Source organism: Eptatretus burgeri, chromosome 10 (assembly GCF_056783735.1).
Source record: "Eptatretus burgeri isolate ZD-2024b chromosome 10, Ebu_testis_v1, whole genome shotgun sequence".
Classification (NCBI taxonomy): Eukaryota; Metazoa; Chordata; class Myxini; order Myxiniformes; family Myxinidae; genus Eptatretus; species Eptatretus burgeri.
In genome coordinates, this window is record NC_140970.1 from 53,310,863 (window position 1) to 53,328,995 (window position 18,133).

Below are 18,133 nucleotides of genomic sequence, written 5' to 3' on the forward strand. Positions count from 1 at the left end.
TATATAACAACAATCCTTTGAACATTTCTCTAATACATTCAGTTTCTTCCCTTGTAAGGAAAGTTGTGTTATCACCCTCATACTTTACATTCATTTCTCTAATCAATGTTGTAAAGTAATTCATTTTTGGTGTAAATCTAAAAGAATTATTTTCTTTTTTAATATTTTTTTATTATCATTAATTAGAAGATAATCACAGAATATACATTGTTTATAGGCTTTTGACTCTGTGTTTAATCCCACTCTATCACATGCAGGACAATTCTCAAATTTGTTATCTGGAGAATCAGGGAAGTCTCGCATATTTATAAAGTGAAACTTTACTTAAACTAAATTTCATCTTCAGAATCATCTATAAAATTATTATAACCTTCAAAATCTTCAGTTGAATAATGACTCATATTTAATTAGTAGAAACAACATTATCATTGATATGTATATACTTTTTTTCATGAGCAGATTCAACTACATTTTTTTATATTAAAGGTAATTTTAAAATGGTCCTTAAATACTATTGAACGAAATGTCATTTCACCTGATATATTAACATCCTTTATTTCATCAGGATTTACATCTTTAGGGTTGTTGAAAAAAATGCAAATTTCTCCTTGCATATTACAGATGGTCTTATCGTTTCTTTCTAAAGCTTCATCCATAACATTTTTATTTTTTGATACTTTTTCTTGTTTCATTGCTTTTTCTAGTTTTGAATATATTGCCAGAAGGAGAGGAGAAACTTTTGTTAGAGATACTTTAATTGATGTTCTTCCAGGTATACTAAAAGCCCTTCCACTGAACGAAATTGAAGAACTCATATTATTTACCATAATTGTTTTTATTCCATCGTTGTTATATTTATCTTTGTTCAATTTTACATCCTTGATATATTTCTCAGTATCTTTTACAAATGAAGAGATTGTCTTTTGTCTTTTGTGTCTTGAAACATTGCATTTATTTAGTGAAAAAAGTTGGAGGATACAATGGTTTTAAGCACAGATTCACCTATAAATTAAACGAAATTTTCATCAAGAAAATTTTAGTTTAAGCAAAGTTTTGTTTTATAAATATGGTGAATACAACGTACTGCGACGTTTGTAATCACGAATATAAACATTATAAAAAACACCTTCGAACCAACAAACACACATTTAATATATTTCATCAAATATCTCCTCTTGAGTTGGAAAGAAAACATTGTGATATCTGCTCAAAGGATGTTTTGAAGAGTAGTTATAAGAATCACCTTCAATCACAAAAACACAAGAAAAATGAGTTTAAAATAAAGGGAGACTATTATATTGAAAACACTGATGGGGCATTTAAAGGGCATATAAAAATAAGGACTTTTCAATTTGGAGAACCTGGTCCATCATCAATAGCTGAATCAATTGAAATAGTGAACCCAGATGTTGAAAAACTTATTAAAAAGACATTAAAAGAAATGAAAACTTTAAAGTTTTATATGGGAGTGAAAATGAAGATGAAAAGACAAGATGAAGAACAAACTCCTTATATGAGAACAGATCTTCATTTTATAACATCATTTCAAGATTTTTTGAATAGTGGGGTTTATGAAGAACTATCAAGACAAGAGGAGGATGTTGATAATACAGTGGGAGTAAGTGGATTTAATTTGTAAAAAATCATCTTTTTAGATATACACATTCTAAAATCAAACCCTCTTAAAGCTTCTTCTTATATTGAATTACCAAAAGAAATAAAACTAAAGAAGGCAGTTGTTAATATTAAGAACAATGATAATAAATGTTTTCTCTGGTCTGTTCTTGCTCACTTACATCCACCAAATTGTAATTCAGAAAGAGTAAAACAATATATGAAATATGAGAATACCTTGGACATTAAAGATTTTAAATTCCCAATGCCACTAACAGATATTCCTAAATTTGGGAAAAAGAATAATCTTTCTATTAATGTATATGGATTAACGGATACAAACAAAGTTCAAATATAAAAAAATTCAAACAACTATAAAAATGAAGAAACACACATTGATCTTTAATATTTTAGTGTTGGAAAGAATTCACATGATACATACATCAATAATTTATCAAGATTAATCTCTTCTCAGGTATTCAGAACAGCAAAAAAATATATCCTTGTAAGCGATGTCTTAATTCATTTCATACAAAAGAACGATTAGAACAACATTCAAAATATTGTAGTAATCATAAATCAGCTGTAATTACAATGCCTAAACCTGGTGAAAAGATTTATTTTGAAGATTATAATAAATCTATCATGCACCCATTTGTGATATACACTGATTTTGAATGTATCCTTCAAAAGATAAATACTGCTTCTCCAAATCCAAAAGAATCATATACAAATAAATATCAAAAACATATTCCTTGTGGTTTCTGTTATTATAGCAAATCATCTGTTGGAGAAAAGTATAATAAACTTGAACATTGTAGTGGAAAAAAGCTTCACAAGAGTTTGTAAAACAATTAGAAAAGGACTGTATAAGACTTAGTAAATTAATGAAAAAAAACAACAAATGAACCGATGAAATTAACCGAAGAAGAAAAATTAGAATTTAGAAAGAACAATATATGTCATATTTGTGAGGAGGAAATTGAGGAGTCTCAAGTTAGGGATCATTGTCATCTTACTGGTAAATATAGGAGGTCCTGCTCATTCCTGTTGTAATCTTAATTATAAATTTCCTTCTTTTATTCCAGTCTTTCTTCACAACAGCGCCAACTATGATACACATCTATTTATAAATGAACTTTCAAAAACACCAGGGAATATTTCTGCCATAACAAACACAAGTCAAAAGTATATTTCATTTACAAAAATGATATTCACAAAACATTTAACTCATATTAGGTTTCTATATTCTTACAACTTTATGGGAACACCATGAGCAACCCGAGCATCAAATCTAAGCTCCACAGGGTCTTTTCCAAATCTTTCTTTCCAAAAGAGGAAATTCTAACTAAAGAGGAAATTCAGATTAAAGAGAGAATTCAAAGTAAAGAGTAAATTCTAATTAATGAAGAAATTCTAACTGAAGATGAAATTCTAATTATAAAGAAAATTCAAACAATGAATGAAATTCTAACTAAAGAGGAAATTCTGATTAAAGATGAAATTCTGATTAAAGAGGGAATTCTAACATGAGAGGAAATTCAAACGAGGAATGAAATTCAAAGTAAAGCGAAAATTCTTACAAGTAAGGGAATTTATCCTTATGATTATATGGATTCATTTATGAGATTTAAAGAAACACGACTTCCTTCAAAATAAAGTTTCTATAATAACCTTTATGAAAAAGAGAAAAGTGATAAGGAATATAAACACACACAAGAAATTTGCAAAATATTTAAGATAAAGAACCTTGGAGAATATCATGATTTGTATCTAAAAACATGTTTTATTGTTCGCTGATGTGTTTGAAGCTTTTAGATCACTCTGTCAAAATAAAAATTATGGATTAGATCCTGCCCACTATTTCACAGCTCCTGGTTTAGCTAGGAGTGCAATGTTGAAAATGACAAAACAAGATATAGATTTAATCAGTGATATAAATATGCTTTTGATGATTGAGAAGTCTAAGAGAGGTGGAATATCACAAGTATGTTCAAAAAGATATGCTAAAGCAAATAATAAATATCTTCCAAATTATGAGAGTGAAAAAGATAGTAATTATTTGATGTATTTTGATGCTAATAATTTGTATGGATGGGCAATGTCTCAATCTCTGCCTTATGGTAAATTAGAGTGGGTGGAAGAAAAGGATTATGAAAAGGCTTTGATGAATATTGTTATTTCTTCTCAAGAGGAATTGAATGAGGAAGAAGAAGGTTATTATTTTGAAGTTGATTTGAGGTACCCGAGTGATCTTCATCATAAGCATAAAGACCTTCCTTTTGCATGTAAGAAAGAAACCCCAAAGAAAGAATGGTTAAGTGATTATCATAAAAGTTTTAATACTTAAGGCAAATCAACAGAAAAGTTATTAACAACATTCTATGATAAAGAGGGATATGTTTTGCATCAGAGAAGCTTGAAACAGTTTTTGAGAGAAGGATTGAGAGTAGCTAAAATTCATAGAGTTTTAAAATTTAAACAAAGTCCTTGGATGAAAAAGTATATTAAATTCAATACAGATATGAGAACAAATGCAAAAGTAAAATTTGAAGGGGAATTCTATAAATTGATGAATAATGCTGTCTTTGGAAAGACAATGGAGAATGTTAGAAACAGGCAAAATATTAGATTTGCAACATCTTGGAAAGAAGCTTCTAGATTGATAAATAAACCAAGTTTTAAGAGAGAAGAGGTTTTTTCAGAGAACTTTTCTGCTATTCATATGGAAAAGGAAAGTATTTTAATGGATAAACCAATTTATATTGGAACAGCAGTTCTTGATTTATCAAACATATTGATGTATGATTACTTGTATAATGGCTTCAAGAAAGAGTATGGTGAAAATGTTTCATTGTTGTATATGGACACTGATAGTTTTATCCTAGATATAAAAACTGATGATGTTTAGAAAGATATGAAGAAAAATATTGGAGTATATGATACAAGTAATTTTAGTAAGAAGAGTGAGTTATTTTCAAAAAAGAATGAAAAGTTATTGGTAAGTTTAAGGATGAGTTGGGTGGAAAAGTAATGAGTGAGTTTATTGGATTGAGAGCAAAGGCATATGCTTATAAGTAAGGTGATCAGATTGATAAGAGGTTAAAGGGAATAAAGAAATATCTTCTTCTTCTTTCGGCTGCTCCCGTTCGGGGTCGCCACAGCGGATCATCCGTATGATCCGCATAGTGATTTGGCACATGTTTTATGCCGGATGCCCTTCCTGACACGACCCTGGTCGCCTCTTACGACACAGGGATATGGTACACCTATTTTAACCGGGGTATACACCGGCCCAGTGCACTGGTACTCATTTCACCGACCTCGGAAGGATGACAGGCTGAGTCAACCCCCTGGTGTATTAATTCAGTGGCCCAACGGGGCTTGAACTCGGGACCTTTTCAATCCCAAGCCGCTGCCCTAACCACTGCGCCAACACAAGGCTACATGGAATAAAGAAATATGTAAGAAAGAAATCAATAACTTTTAGAAATTACTATAATTGTTTGATGAATAAGAAAGAAGAATATAGGCAAATGAATACAATAAGAAGTTATAAACATAAGATATATAGTGAAGAAGTAAATAAAAAAAGGCATAAGGAGCCTTTGATGATAAGAGATTTATTTTAGATAATGGAATCGATTATGTTCCATATGGATATTATATGATAGAGTGTATAGAATAGATTGTGTTTTTACGATGGGAGGATGGGTTAGGGTTTTTAAGGGCTACCGCCGTGTTTTTCACAATATATAAATGGTCAAACCAAGTATTAATCAAATTAAAGAGTGGAGAAAATCTCAGTCTTGGTATATAAATGGAAAACATAATGAATATGAAAAATATCAAATAAGTCTTATTGAAAAAATAACTAAAACAAAGCTAAATAAAACAAATAAGTGAATCAATTTAAAAACTAGTAAGTTAGAGGGTGTAAAGAAAAAAATTAATATCCTTGAATGGACTGAAAACTTTGATGGTTATCAATTGAACAATGGAAAAACAATTTACGATAATCTCAAAATGATATGTGGCTCAGGTGGTTGTCAAACAAGAGCATTAAGAGAAGTTTATCATTTCGTAATGGCACAAAAGGGGTATCTTAAAAAATATAAAGATTCAAATGTTTTATTTTTAAATATTTTAGATGGGGATTATTGTGCAAAGAAAATTAAACTATTGAAGGAATTTGAGAATGAACAAATCTTTATCGGTTCAATGAGTGAGCGAAACAATATGCATTGGTTATTTGAAAAAGAGTGCCCCTAGGCTTACATGTTTTAGATATTTATTTAGAATCACCTTTAACAAATCACATTAAGACTTTACTGCTTGAACAAATATTTATGTTATTGCATTGGTTATTTGAAAAGAGTGCCCCTCGGTTAAAAGGGGAGACAAATAAATATACCTTGGGATAAAAAGGGGGTTTATTTTTAGGGGAAAAAAATATATGAATCGCTGAAAATCCCCCATTCACTTACATGGGGAAAAGTGAGCCAGAATCAGTATATTCACCCTTCTTCCATGAGCATCAGCTGCGGCTGTATGGACATGTGGCTCATTTTCCTGATGCTGATCCTGCTCACCAGATTCTCGCAGCAAAGGAGCCTCGTGAGTGGAGGAGGCTAATGGGCTGATCACATGCCTCATGGTTACAGCAGGTTGATTAGCATCTCAAAGAGATGGGGATGGGCCAGGCATCTGCCTGGGGGATGGCCAGACGGAGGCCCCTGGATTACTGGCGGAAAGTGGACGCAGCGATGCGCTGCCCCAGCGTATGCTCCCATACCTGACCTGACATAAACCCATTAGCTTTCATCCATATATTTTGAGAAATATATAAAAATAAGTTTGTGACATCCCAACTTTCTCCACTGTGGCATGCCCATAAATCTCCAATTAAATAGCCCCCATATTTTCTAATCATTCCTCAAAAGATAAAACTTGTGAGCTATGGAAACATTAAAAACACTCATCATTATAAGTGTAATGCTCTAGCACCATCTTTGATTTTAAATGTTATACCCTTCTTAAGGAAGGGAATGGCAAGTAGATGGTAGAACTGGCACAGGAAGAGTGGCATAACTCAAAAATAGAATAGCATTTGACACCAAGTGATAATGAGCTGACACATTAAACGAATGAGGGGAGGGGCAGGAATGGGCACAAGATAGGTCATTCCACAAACAAGAGAAAAAGAGAGCAGAAAGATTGGAAGTGTACTGTCAATTTGGATCTGAATTGGCAAAAAAGGTGTGTTGGACAATAAATGCACTAAAATAAGCTACAAAGTGGGACAGATGATTTAAAGAGCCAATGATGTGAGATCAGAATACAGTTGGAAGCAAAAGAGGCCTCTAATATGGCAGTCGTGATAGGAGTGGACCAAGTCCTGAGCCTCGGTATCCTCTTTGGACATGCAAAATGATCCTTCGAGCTCTGGACTCCACAGCATCAAAAGTGCCAAATAGCAAGCAAGTGCTCCAACCCAAAGTGGAGAGAAATACTTCGTAGAGCTTCTCATGAATACATATTATGATGTGAGCAGTTGATGATTATCATGGAATGATTATACTTTAAGTGTTGTCAATTGTCCTGGACTTTGAAGCTGAATAAAAGTTGCTGGTTGTCATTTGTCCTGGACTTTGAAGCTGAATAAAAGTTGCTGGTTGACAATCTTACTACAATGGAGCAATCGTGCATGTCACTGAAACTGCAAAATTGACATGTGATGGAAATAGCGCCACCTTTGGTGGTAGCCAGTATTGCAAATAATCTTCCTTTATCTTGTGATATGGATAATGATATGTTGTGATCAATAAAATTGCATTCAAACATGGCAAAATTCATAAAGTGCATTTTCAAGACCGAAGATGGGCCGAGAATGGTGCCCCTGCCCTCTGGGTGGGAGTGCCCGCTTGTATGTTTAATGCAGGAATTTGTTTAATGAAATATGGAAGATTTGCAGGATATCATAAGAAAAGAGGGGATGAATTTTGGATAACTTTTGACAAGTATTTCTGCATTTGGGCTTCCTCAACAAGATCAAATCAGCTAGAAAATAAATCAGCAAGAAAAAAAAAACCAACAGCAAGACAAGAGAAAGGACACGTATGTTAAGCTTTGAATAAAAGTTTGAAAAAATAAATCAATAAGGTAACACCCCCCCTCCCCTCTGCAACCCCTCCTAGTTATGAAATAATATCACTTCCGCTCCCCATTCCAACTCTTCGTTCAAGATCTTCAAGTTATCCACCTGCTTACCTAATGTCTGTACATATCTTTTGTGCATGACATGAGTAGCAGGAATTCCTGTTTGTAAATTGCAAGAAAGCTTTAAAAAGTCACTATTGTTATGTGGCTTGTGATTCACTTGTCATTTCGAATAAAACATTAAAAGAGTAATTATAAAAAAAGAAAGAGAAAACCCTTACCACCGACACACTAAGGCCAGAGGTGATGGGATCCCGTCCCTCATTGCATTGTGCAATTGGAGGTTGCTGCTGGCAGGCAGGAACCAATGCAAGCACGTCCCCAGGACTAGTGGCACACTTCACATCATACATGCCCTTGGCCCATGCTGATGAGCTGACCAGCCACATGAAGGAAAACACAACAGTGACAATAAAGTCCTGAAAAACAAGCACAAGGAGAAGCAATGATGACATTTACTTGATCTGCACAAAACTGTGGATGTCAAGTACAAAATAAATAAAGAGCAAGGCTTTTACTGAGATTACAATACGCTCGCAATGAACCCACCCCGACGGACAGGCTAATTTCCCCACTTCCTGCTTTATGCTGTTTAATGTAGTACATCGCAGCCCTCACATGAAAGATTCCCTTCAGGCATTTTGCACAAGTCCAATCATTTTAGATATTGAGAAAAAGTTCTCAATAAGTGATACAGTTTGCATGCACAATAAATGGATGCCCCCTCCCCACCCCCCTAAAGCATATAGAATGTCCACTCCAGCAAATAATCTAGTTTGCATGATTTCAAAATGCCATAAGAATCCGTGCAGTTGACAATTCCATCCATCTAGCCTACAGGTAGGCTAGATGGATGGAATTGTCAACTGCACGGATTCTTATGGCATTTTGAAATCATGCAAACTAGATTATTATCTCTCCATACACAAGTGAATAGCAGCCAGAACACTCCAGTTGTTGAGGACCAGGCTGTGGAATCCTGGATATATTGTGAGGCAGAGAGCAATTCCCTTGTCATGTTCACAAAGTTCTTTGTTCCTTCCTACAACATCAATTTCCTGACAATAGCATTCTTCAATTTTGGGTTGCATAACAGTTACCGCATGGACACCTACCTGCACAGGACATACCATTTAGGCAACAGGGATTATTAAAGCAGGAAAAAAGTATGCATGGAATTTACTTTTAATGGAAGATACAAAAAGGGGACGGGGGAGGCAGGCAAGGATGCTTGTCAGAATGTGATGCAATATTGTCTTCCTTTTAACCATGTGTTGGTGATAATACCTTTCCTATTGTCAACCATCTGCCTTGTCTTTCATCACAAAAATTCTTTGGCATGTTCTATTTTCCTTTCAGCTCCTGCAACACTTTGTACATGCTCCCTGGCCCCGGCTCAATCTCAGAAGTACGTCACACCTCCCGATACATGAGTACAGTCCTCACCGACTCTACACACTCTGATGAGATGTTGAACTCTGCATTTCTGAACTTATTTTTCAGAAATGTGACAAGACCAGTGGGGGAGCTCCAGCTCACATCTAAAATGCACCTCGTCCCCTCTCATCCAGTTCCTGCTCCTCACCACCAATGTTCTCCTGCGTGTGGTTTCCCTTCCCACCATCTTGTCTATCAATATCAGAGGTTTGCCCTCCATGTTCACAAATCTGTTCATATAGACTGCTGCAGCCCACCCAGATATTGGATGTCTGTAGAATCATTTCTTGCACAGGAGGCATGTCCCAGACTTTTCTGTGTCTCTCTGGTTATTCCCTCTTACGCTCTGACAAGCCTGATTTCCATACCAGTGGTGGTGTCATGGTGTATGTTTGTTCCTCTCTTCCTTGCAAACCCTCCCCTTCACTGATTGCCCCCAACTCTGTGGAGTTCATTTGGCTTCATGTGCCTCTCCGTAACAATGTATCGTTTCTTTGTGTGGTCCGCCATCCCTCCAACTCCAATGACGACATGCACGAGTCTCTTCACAGGCACTAATACTCTGCTCTCTGTTCACTCTTCATAATCTGTAGAGATTTAAATTGCCACCATGCCTGTGGGCTTGGTGTTGGTTCATATACTGCAGAACATGGCCAAACAACCAAGTCATTTTGTGAAATGACTGTATTTACTTAATTTGTTTATTTTCCAACACATGTTTCTCCAAATGGCAACCATTCATAACTGGACCTTGTCATGGAAACCTTTCTTCAAACTAGTCCTGCTCCTCCTCAGCTCCTCCAGGCTATGCTGACCATGTGTTAATAAAAGTAGGTGTCTCTATTAGGGGTGAGGATGAGCTGAACAACAAAGGGGAGTAGGTTCACACACGACAAAAGGGTATGGGGTAGGGAGTGCCGGTAAACATACACAAGAAGGAAGGGAGGAATAACACAAAAGAGAGTAACAATGTCCCAGAGAGGAACATGATGGGAAAGAATAATGTGTCGAAGGGATCATGGATGTACATTGGTGAACGCATAACATAGGGCAGCAAACTTGAAAGACTGAAGTGAGGAAAATGAGAAAATGGAAACAGGGAGATGATTCCACAATCACGAGAATAAGGGGATGAATAAATGCAGGTGGGCAATTAGTCTGGATTTTGGGAGGGTGAGCAGATGACGGTTTCTAGAGGAATGCATGTGACCTGGGGTGGCTTAGGGATGGCAGAGGTAGGAGGGGGCATGAGGAGCAAGGTCAGACGTAAGCTTGTATAATATGATTGTCTAAAATAAACAAGGTGCAAAAGGCCTTGTTTTTGACTGTCTCAAAAGGAGCAAGGTGAGAAGCAGGAGCACCAACCCAGAGTGGGGAGCCATTCTATGGAGCTCTGCATGAAAACCTTGTACACTGTGATGAGCTCAGTGTGTCTCGGGGATGTCTAAGCTCTGTGGAGAACACCAAGATGGTGATTGGCCTTTGATGCTAGCTTGGTGATATGATCTTACCATTAAAGGTTACCGCAGGCAGTGAGACCAAGGAGTTGCAGGGGCTGCGCCTCATCCAGTGGCTGGTTATAAAGAGTTCTTCATATAATATCTTAATAGAAAAAAAAATACAGTCCGTCTCAGAAATTCCTAATAACTATTTAAACACAGAATGATGTCGAAGATATCATGATATAGAAGAGGCATAAAGGACAACTCCACACATGGCTTACTAACTACCTCTACTCTCGTAGCCAACACGTGGCTCTCGCCAGAATCCTTTAATCTCCTCTCTCTGTCAAGGCTGGAGTGCACTGAGGCAGTGTTATGGATCTAGTCCTATTCCTGACCTTCATCCCCTTTATCTATTTGCTGATGACTTCACCCTCTGTTGTGACATCCCTCATCCTTCAGACAGGTAGGCTGCAGCCTCTTCCCTCTCTCCAGACCTTGACAAAATCACAAGCTGGTCAAACACTTGGAATAGGTCTTTCAATCCTGAAAAATTTCACACTCACTCCATCTCTCTCTCCGAAAGGACTGTCTGGCAAACCCTATCTACTTTCCTAACAATTTTCTTGAACAGTTCAGTCACTCAAAGTCCTGGCTCTCACTTTCAGCCATAAACTTTCTGGAGAAAACCACATTTGGCCTCCAAAGCCAGTCGTCGACTGAGCATCCTCCATTATACAAAGTCCTTCCTTGCACACCTAAACTCCTGCCCATCTATAATGTCTTCATATACAGCTTGATGGAGTACTGCCCTCCTCTCTGAGATGGCTCCCCTGACTCACACCTTGCAAAGTTTAATGCCATGGAAAGCAGGGCCTTCAAGATCATTGGAATCTTCCTCGCTGAAGCTGAGTCCATGGGCTTATCGCTTTCACAGTGCAGACAGGTTGATAATATCTCTATCTTCTACCACCTCCTTTCTGGTCTTGCACCCTCTGCTCTTTCTGTGCTTTCGCCTCACCACACCCCTCCCAGGTTTCTGCAGGATGCACAAGTTCACCATCAACCCCATTCTGCTGAAACTCCCAAAATCCAGGATCACTGCTAACCTCCAATCATTTGTTCCTCATTTTCCCCACCTGTGGGACCAACTTCCACATCCTCTTCAATCTCATTCTTCCCTCCAGGTCTTTAAGACAGCTGTTCACCATCATCTCAGATCATCCCCAATCCAAAACCATGATCTTTTCTACCTTCATTAACCCCTCTTCACTCCCTTCCAAATTTCCAGCTTTTCCATCCTGAGAGTTTCTTTCTGTATCCATCTTGTTCCCCCCCCCCCAATTCGTCCCCATACCCAATATTTGTTCAAGTCTCCCTTTAGTTTGTCCTTCAACCCTGCTGTTGGTGTTTCCTCCATCTCTGTTATTTCTTTTGTCCCGTTACATCCTGATCCGTTCTGTGTTCTCGCTCTTCCATGAGCCTCAACTCTGGATACAAAAATAAAAAAAGGAGGTAAGCAGATAATGATTAGGTGTTAGAAAGGAGATGGAATATATTTCATAATTTATGCCGTATCTGTAAAAATATATACTTTATAAATCCTTTGAGTGTAATCTGAATCCGAAGCACAGTCATGTTTTCCTCCATATTACCTTCTTCTTCGATCTCGTATGAATACTCTTCTTCTTCTTTCGGCTGCTCCCATTAGGGGTCGCCACAGTGGATCATCCGTATGATCCGCATAGTGATTTGGCACATGTTTTACGCCGGATGCCCTTCCTGACACAACCCTGGTTGCCTCTTACGACACAGGGATATGGTACACCTATTTTAACCGGGGTATACACCGGCCCAGTATACTGGTACTCATTTCGCCGATGTCGGAAGGATGACAGGCTGAGTCAACCCCCTGGTGTATTAATTCAGTGGCCCAACGGGGCTTGAACTCAGGACCTTTTGGATCCCAAGCTGCTGCCCTAACCACTGCGCCAACACCAGGCTTCGATCTCGTATGAATACACCAAATCAAAACTCGACTCGTCGCATGATAAACTCGAACAGCACTCAGAAGAGAGCATACCTCCATCAGGCTGAACAGTTTACGTTTTGTATCCCACTGATAGGCCGGATCGAGATCCGGACCTGAATCAAAATCAAATTGGCTTGTTCTTGTCACCGAACCAACTCATCCACAACGTTTTGAGATATTGTGCTATGTGTCATTTCTGGACTCATTTCTCAATGGTGAAGAATCACTTTAAAATTATTGGATCTGGATCTTCATCAAAATCGAATTTATTCAGCCTCGTCACACACCCAACGTGTCCAAGTTTCAGCTGAATCCGTCCACAACATTTTGAGATGTCGTGCTATATATCGTTTTTGGCCCTCTCTCTCAATGGTGAAGAATCATTTAGAAAATTCTAGTACCTGGATCCAGATCGTCACCAAAATCTAATCATTCCATCCTTGTCACACACCCAACCTCTGCACCAAATTTCGTCCAAATCCACCCACACCTTTTTGAGATATCCTTCTCACAGACAAACAAACAGACAGACAGATAGACATGTGAAAAAAATAACCTTCGTCCACCTTCGGTGGCAGAGGTAATGAATGCTTAACAAAGTCGGGGCCACCTAGATTATGATTCCATATTTCTCACGTGAAGATTTTAAACCACGATGTCATAAAGTAGAAGGAGAATTTCAATGGTCAGCTTAAACCTCTCATAATCAAAGGCACATTGGCACAGCAGCAGGACATGGCTAAGGGATATTATTAATATTAATGTATCCTCACTGAATGGAAATCGGTGACTTAAAAGGTGAATTTGCATTGCACAAGAGGCAAAAGAAAAACTTCACTCGGTAAGTGACGTTCTCATTAAACATCAAAGTATTTGAAAGCATTTATTTCAACTACTGCCCGTATTCTTGTCATTAATCTTCAAAAACACACTTCAAAGCTTTTTTCTGATGAAAAGGACATGTCCATTGACACTCGACGAGCTCAGCCATGACTGGCATTCACTTGTCTTGGCTTTCTGCAAGTCTCAGCTCAGTAGGATATGTGTGACTGTTCAGCGGTGCAATGCACTAGCTCCACCAGCTGTTGCTACTGCTTCAACTAACGCAGACAGGTTTCTGCATATTATAATCAGTTTTTATTAGTACATATCTTTACCTTTCCTACATATTAATACACACTGCCATAATAGTCACTGCTTCAGCTTAGGACAGTCTTCCACATGCAAGAGATTTGCTCACAATCGATTGCTTTTCAAAAAAAAACCAAAAAAACATTACCGGAGTCATAGCTTTAACCATCAACACCAGCTGTGTCACGACTTATTGAACATGTTGCAAGTTTGTCGCATCATCAACTACAAGGGCACTCGGTAGAGCGCATAACTCCACCACGTAATGCCTGATCCATGAGAAAATATTGGGCAGTGCTGGATTAACCATTAGGCAGACAAGGCACGTGCCTTCGGGCCAGCCAAAAATTCGGGCCCAAAATTCTTTTCACATTAAATATTTGTCTTTTTTTGGTATTAAATATTTTGTTCTTGAATCAGTTCATCTTTTGTCTGGGATCCATTTCCATGAGCTCGAGTACTAATTTAAATTTTTCAGGCCATTCTCTAAAATTTCAAAATGTGCCTTAGGGCCAGCCGAGGCTTAATCCGGCACTGATATCGGGCCCAATAAATTTTTGAAATATCACGCTATACAGTACTATATCGTTTTTGGCCCGATCCCTCAATGGTGAAGAATCACTTAAAAATTTAATAATTCTCATATCCAGATCCGCATTCAGATCTTCACCAAAATTGAATCAATTAGTCTTTCTCACACACCCAATGTTGTGTCCACCATGTTTCGTCTGGATCCATCCACAACTTTTTGAGATATTGTGCAATGACGTTTTTAGCCCCATCTCTCAATGGTGAAGAATCACTTTAGAATCAAATAATTCTCAGACCCGGATCTTCAAAATTAAGCATTGCTGTCCTTGTCCGGTCACCTACATACACAAAAAAAAATTTCAGGGTGATTGCTTGAAAACTGTGGTCAAAAATCGTGTGACAAACATACAGACAGACAGACAAATGCTGCACACCAATATACTGAGCGAAAGTTTTTTTTGCCAAGGAACAAACAAACAAACAGACAGACGGGTGGAAACATAACATCCTCCCACCTTTGGTGGTACAGGTAATGAGCAATGTCCCCTTTGGTCAACTTGTTATAAGTTTACCAATCCTATAAATGTACTACATGCTAATGTATTCCATATTAAACATTGTTCGAACACTATTACGGTGATATCACCATTCCATAATGACATGATTCCAAATTTTATAGATTACATGAGCAGAAGTGGTAGGGAGAGGAAGTAATCGAGAAAAAGGGAATTCAATAAACATGGGCAGGTAAGGCTCTAAAGGGGGTGGAAGAGATAAAAAGGAAAAGTCACCTATCGTGACTTCAAATCACGTTCTGTACTTTAATCTGTGCAAAATAAATTAGTAAACATCGGCCAAAGTGGATGTTTACCAGTCAGGATGATTCCCAAATGGTACGAGTCAGATGTCGTCCGTGCAAAACCACTTACCGTCATAGGTCCCCGATTATTTTCATTATACTTCTGCTGGTGGAAAATGTAGATCAGCAATGCAGCAGCAGAGTATAAAAAGGCAAAAACAGCAATGGTGACAAAAAATTCAACTGAGGAGGAGAAATCGCCCGTTAGGTAGAGTCGTTCAGAATCAGAACTCTTGCAAGTGGGTACGTCAAAGTAGACCTGGTGAAGGCTGAAATCATTGAGGGGAACGGGATAAAGGAGGGGAGGGAGGTGTGGCAGGGGCAGCGAGAGTGAGTTTAAGAAGATTTGTATTTTACAAAAATATAAATCACAATACCCCCTCCTCCACGCCTCGCTTATAGAAGAATTCGAGCTGATACATGATCAACCAAGTCACCTTAGAGTATAAATTTTGGATCGATATGACACCTGTCATGGTTACCAATTATAGCAAAAAGGTAACCTAACAAACAAGATATAACTGGAATTGTTTGAACACAAGTTCATGCATAATGAAAACAGATTCCGTCGGAGCTACTAATTGTTGAAGTTCTGAAAAAAAAAAGTACAGCAATTAATAGTATGGTCGTGTTTATGACCCCCACCCTCCGCCACTCAAAAGCAGTTTAACCATTGTCAGGCAAAAGGCCATAATTCCAGGATTTGATCCCGAGGATGACCAACGTAGTATTTCTAACCATGATCAGGTAGCGAGCGGTGTTCTACGGATTCGCGCTTCTGCACGACCTAAACAGTGCCGGTTATCAATCAGGGTATCGGCCTAATTGAAATCCTGAGGAAAAAGCGAATGTCATTGAAAAGAGCCAAGCATGGGAGGCGGATTGAGGAGCAGGCACACACAATCTTATGAGGTGAGGGTTTATTGAATAAAGGAACACGAGCACGAGACACGAAAAAACGGACAGATCCAGCAGACAAGAAACAGACGATGAAGGATGATAATTAATAAATAAACAAACCCTGATGTTACAATAAAAATATAGGGTGCCGAGACACCCACTCATACAAACCAGGCAAGGATTCTTGAAAGGTTCAAATGTCTATGAGGGAACAGAATGGAGAGCACAGCAGAACAGGCCTGAACAGGGCAGATATCGTGGCATAACAGTCAAATACCTCAATGAGTCCCTGGCAAAATGGAGCTCTGACACCAATAGGTGTCCTCATTGAGAAATAGCTGTGCATCACAGAGCACCCCTCAGCAAAACAGAAAATTCTGCACCCTATGTCTTAAAATAGCACCTCCTTCCCCACTCGCAGCTAGTTTTGCCCCTCTCATGATGTGGTGCAGCTACTAAGATGGCAGCCTCCCACCATAAGCCCAAACACAACTCCAGCCAATTTTGGCACTTCTTGCCAGTGGGTCCAGCCAATTGTAAGATGTGCTGATACCGTAGAAGGGTCCTCCCAGGAGGGAGGCTGCCCCAGGGTGATGACATTGACAACAGCGGTAACACCATGTCCCAGACATCACGTTGAAAAGAGGTGGTGAGGGGAGAAGAGAGAAGTCTATTGTGCCACATGCTGGAGCAACCTCATATTAATGGCCTTCTTGAGTGTCTCTTCACCCTACTTTGCCTGGCAATAACTGGTTTGACAAAAAGGACAGATCACGCGATGACGTTAATCTAAATAAGCACTAACACACACATCACTGCCCCGCCCCCAACACTGTATAAATACTGGATGACTTAGGCCTAAGTCACATTTGTCACGGCGGCCGTTGGGTCTCCAAAATCTACGGCCACTAGCAATTATACGGCGGCCGCAGTATTTCCACGGTCACACAATGTAGCAGTCACATATGTCTTTATTTTTTGGGGAGCCGCACGGCGTATTTATAAATTGTGGAGACCGAAAACGTGGGGGGTGCCGTACGGTCTTTGATTTGATGTCGCACGGTGACCTTAGGCGTTCCTGTGGAGGCCATAGAATTTTCAAGGTAGACGCAAGGTACCCGCAAGGCGACCGCAGGGGGGCCCCAAGGCGAACGTGCGGCCAGACGGACGGTAATAAGTGGGTTTTTTTTACCAGTTCTTTTGTTTCGGCTTGTCAAATTGCTAAGGCGAACGTAGAAATTAAAAAAGTTATAACTCCGCGTTATAATTCCACGGCGACCTTACGGCCTGTAAAATATAGCCGAACGGCATAGGACCACCCTGAGGCCACCTCAGAAACTCTGCGGCCGCCACACATTTCTGTCAATTCAGAGGGCGTATGGCCGCCGTAGAGCAAATGTTACTTAGGCCTCAGTTTAAACACTAAATCCTTGGTGTAGGTTAAAAACCTGAACGGCCACTTGGTAGAGTGCAAACTTCTGCCAGGCTGATTAGTTTACGTTTTGTATCGCACTGACAGGCCGGACCTGCATTTGGACCTCAACTAAAATTCAATCGACTTGTTCTTGTCACAAAACAAACTCATCCACCAAGTTTCGTCTAAATCCATCGATAACTTTTTTCAGAAATCCTGCTATATGTCGTTTTTGGCCCGATCTATCAATGGTGAAAAATCACTATTAAAATTCTCGGCTGGATACGGATCTTCATCAAAATCGAATAATTTTGTCCATGTCACATACCCAAGCTCTCCAGCAAATTTTGTTTAAATACATCCACAACTTTTTCAGAAATCCTGCTATATGTCGTTTTTGGGCCGATCTATCAATGGTGAAAAATCACTATTAAAATTCTCGGCTGGATATGGATCTTCATCAAAATCGAATAATTTTGTCCATGTCACATACCCAAGCTCTCCAGCAAATTTTGTTTGAATACATCCACAACTTTTTGAGATATCTTGTTCAC

The 18,133-nt window shown here is 38.6% G+C and overlaps 1 protein-coding gene across 1 annotated transcript in view; it reads right to left on the reverse strand.

Moving 5' to 3' along the window:
- The window catches only part of LOC147018588 (synaptoporin-like), a 64,664-nt gene that overhangs the window by 22,923 nt on the left and 23,608 nt on the right, over positions 1-18,133 (reverse strand). Inside the window, exons 4-5 of the mRNA XM_085898382.1 lie at positions 15,336-15,534; positions 8,055-8,252 (exon numbers count right to left, since the gene is read on the reverse strand). Coding sequence (XP_085754508.1) covers positions 8,055-8,252; positions 15,336-15,534 — 397 coding nt within the window. The remainder of the gene's footprint in view (positions 1-8,054; positions 8,253-15,335; positions 15,535-18,133) is intronic.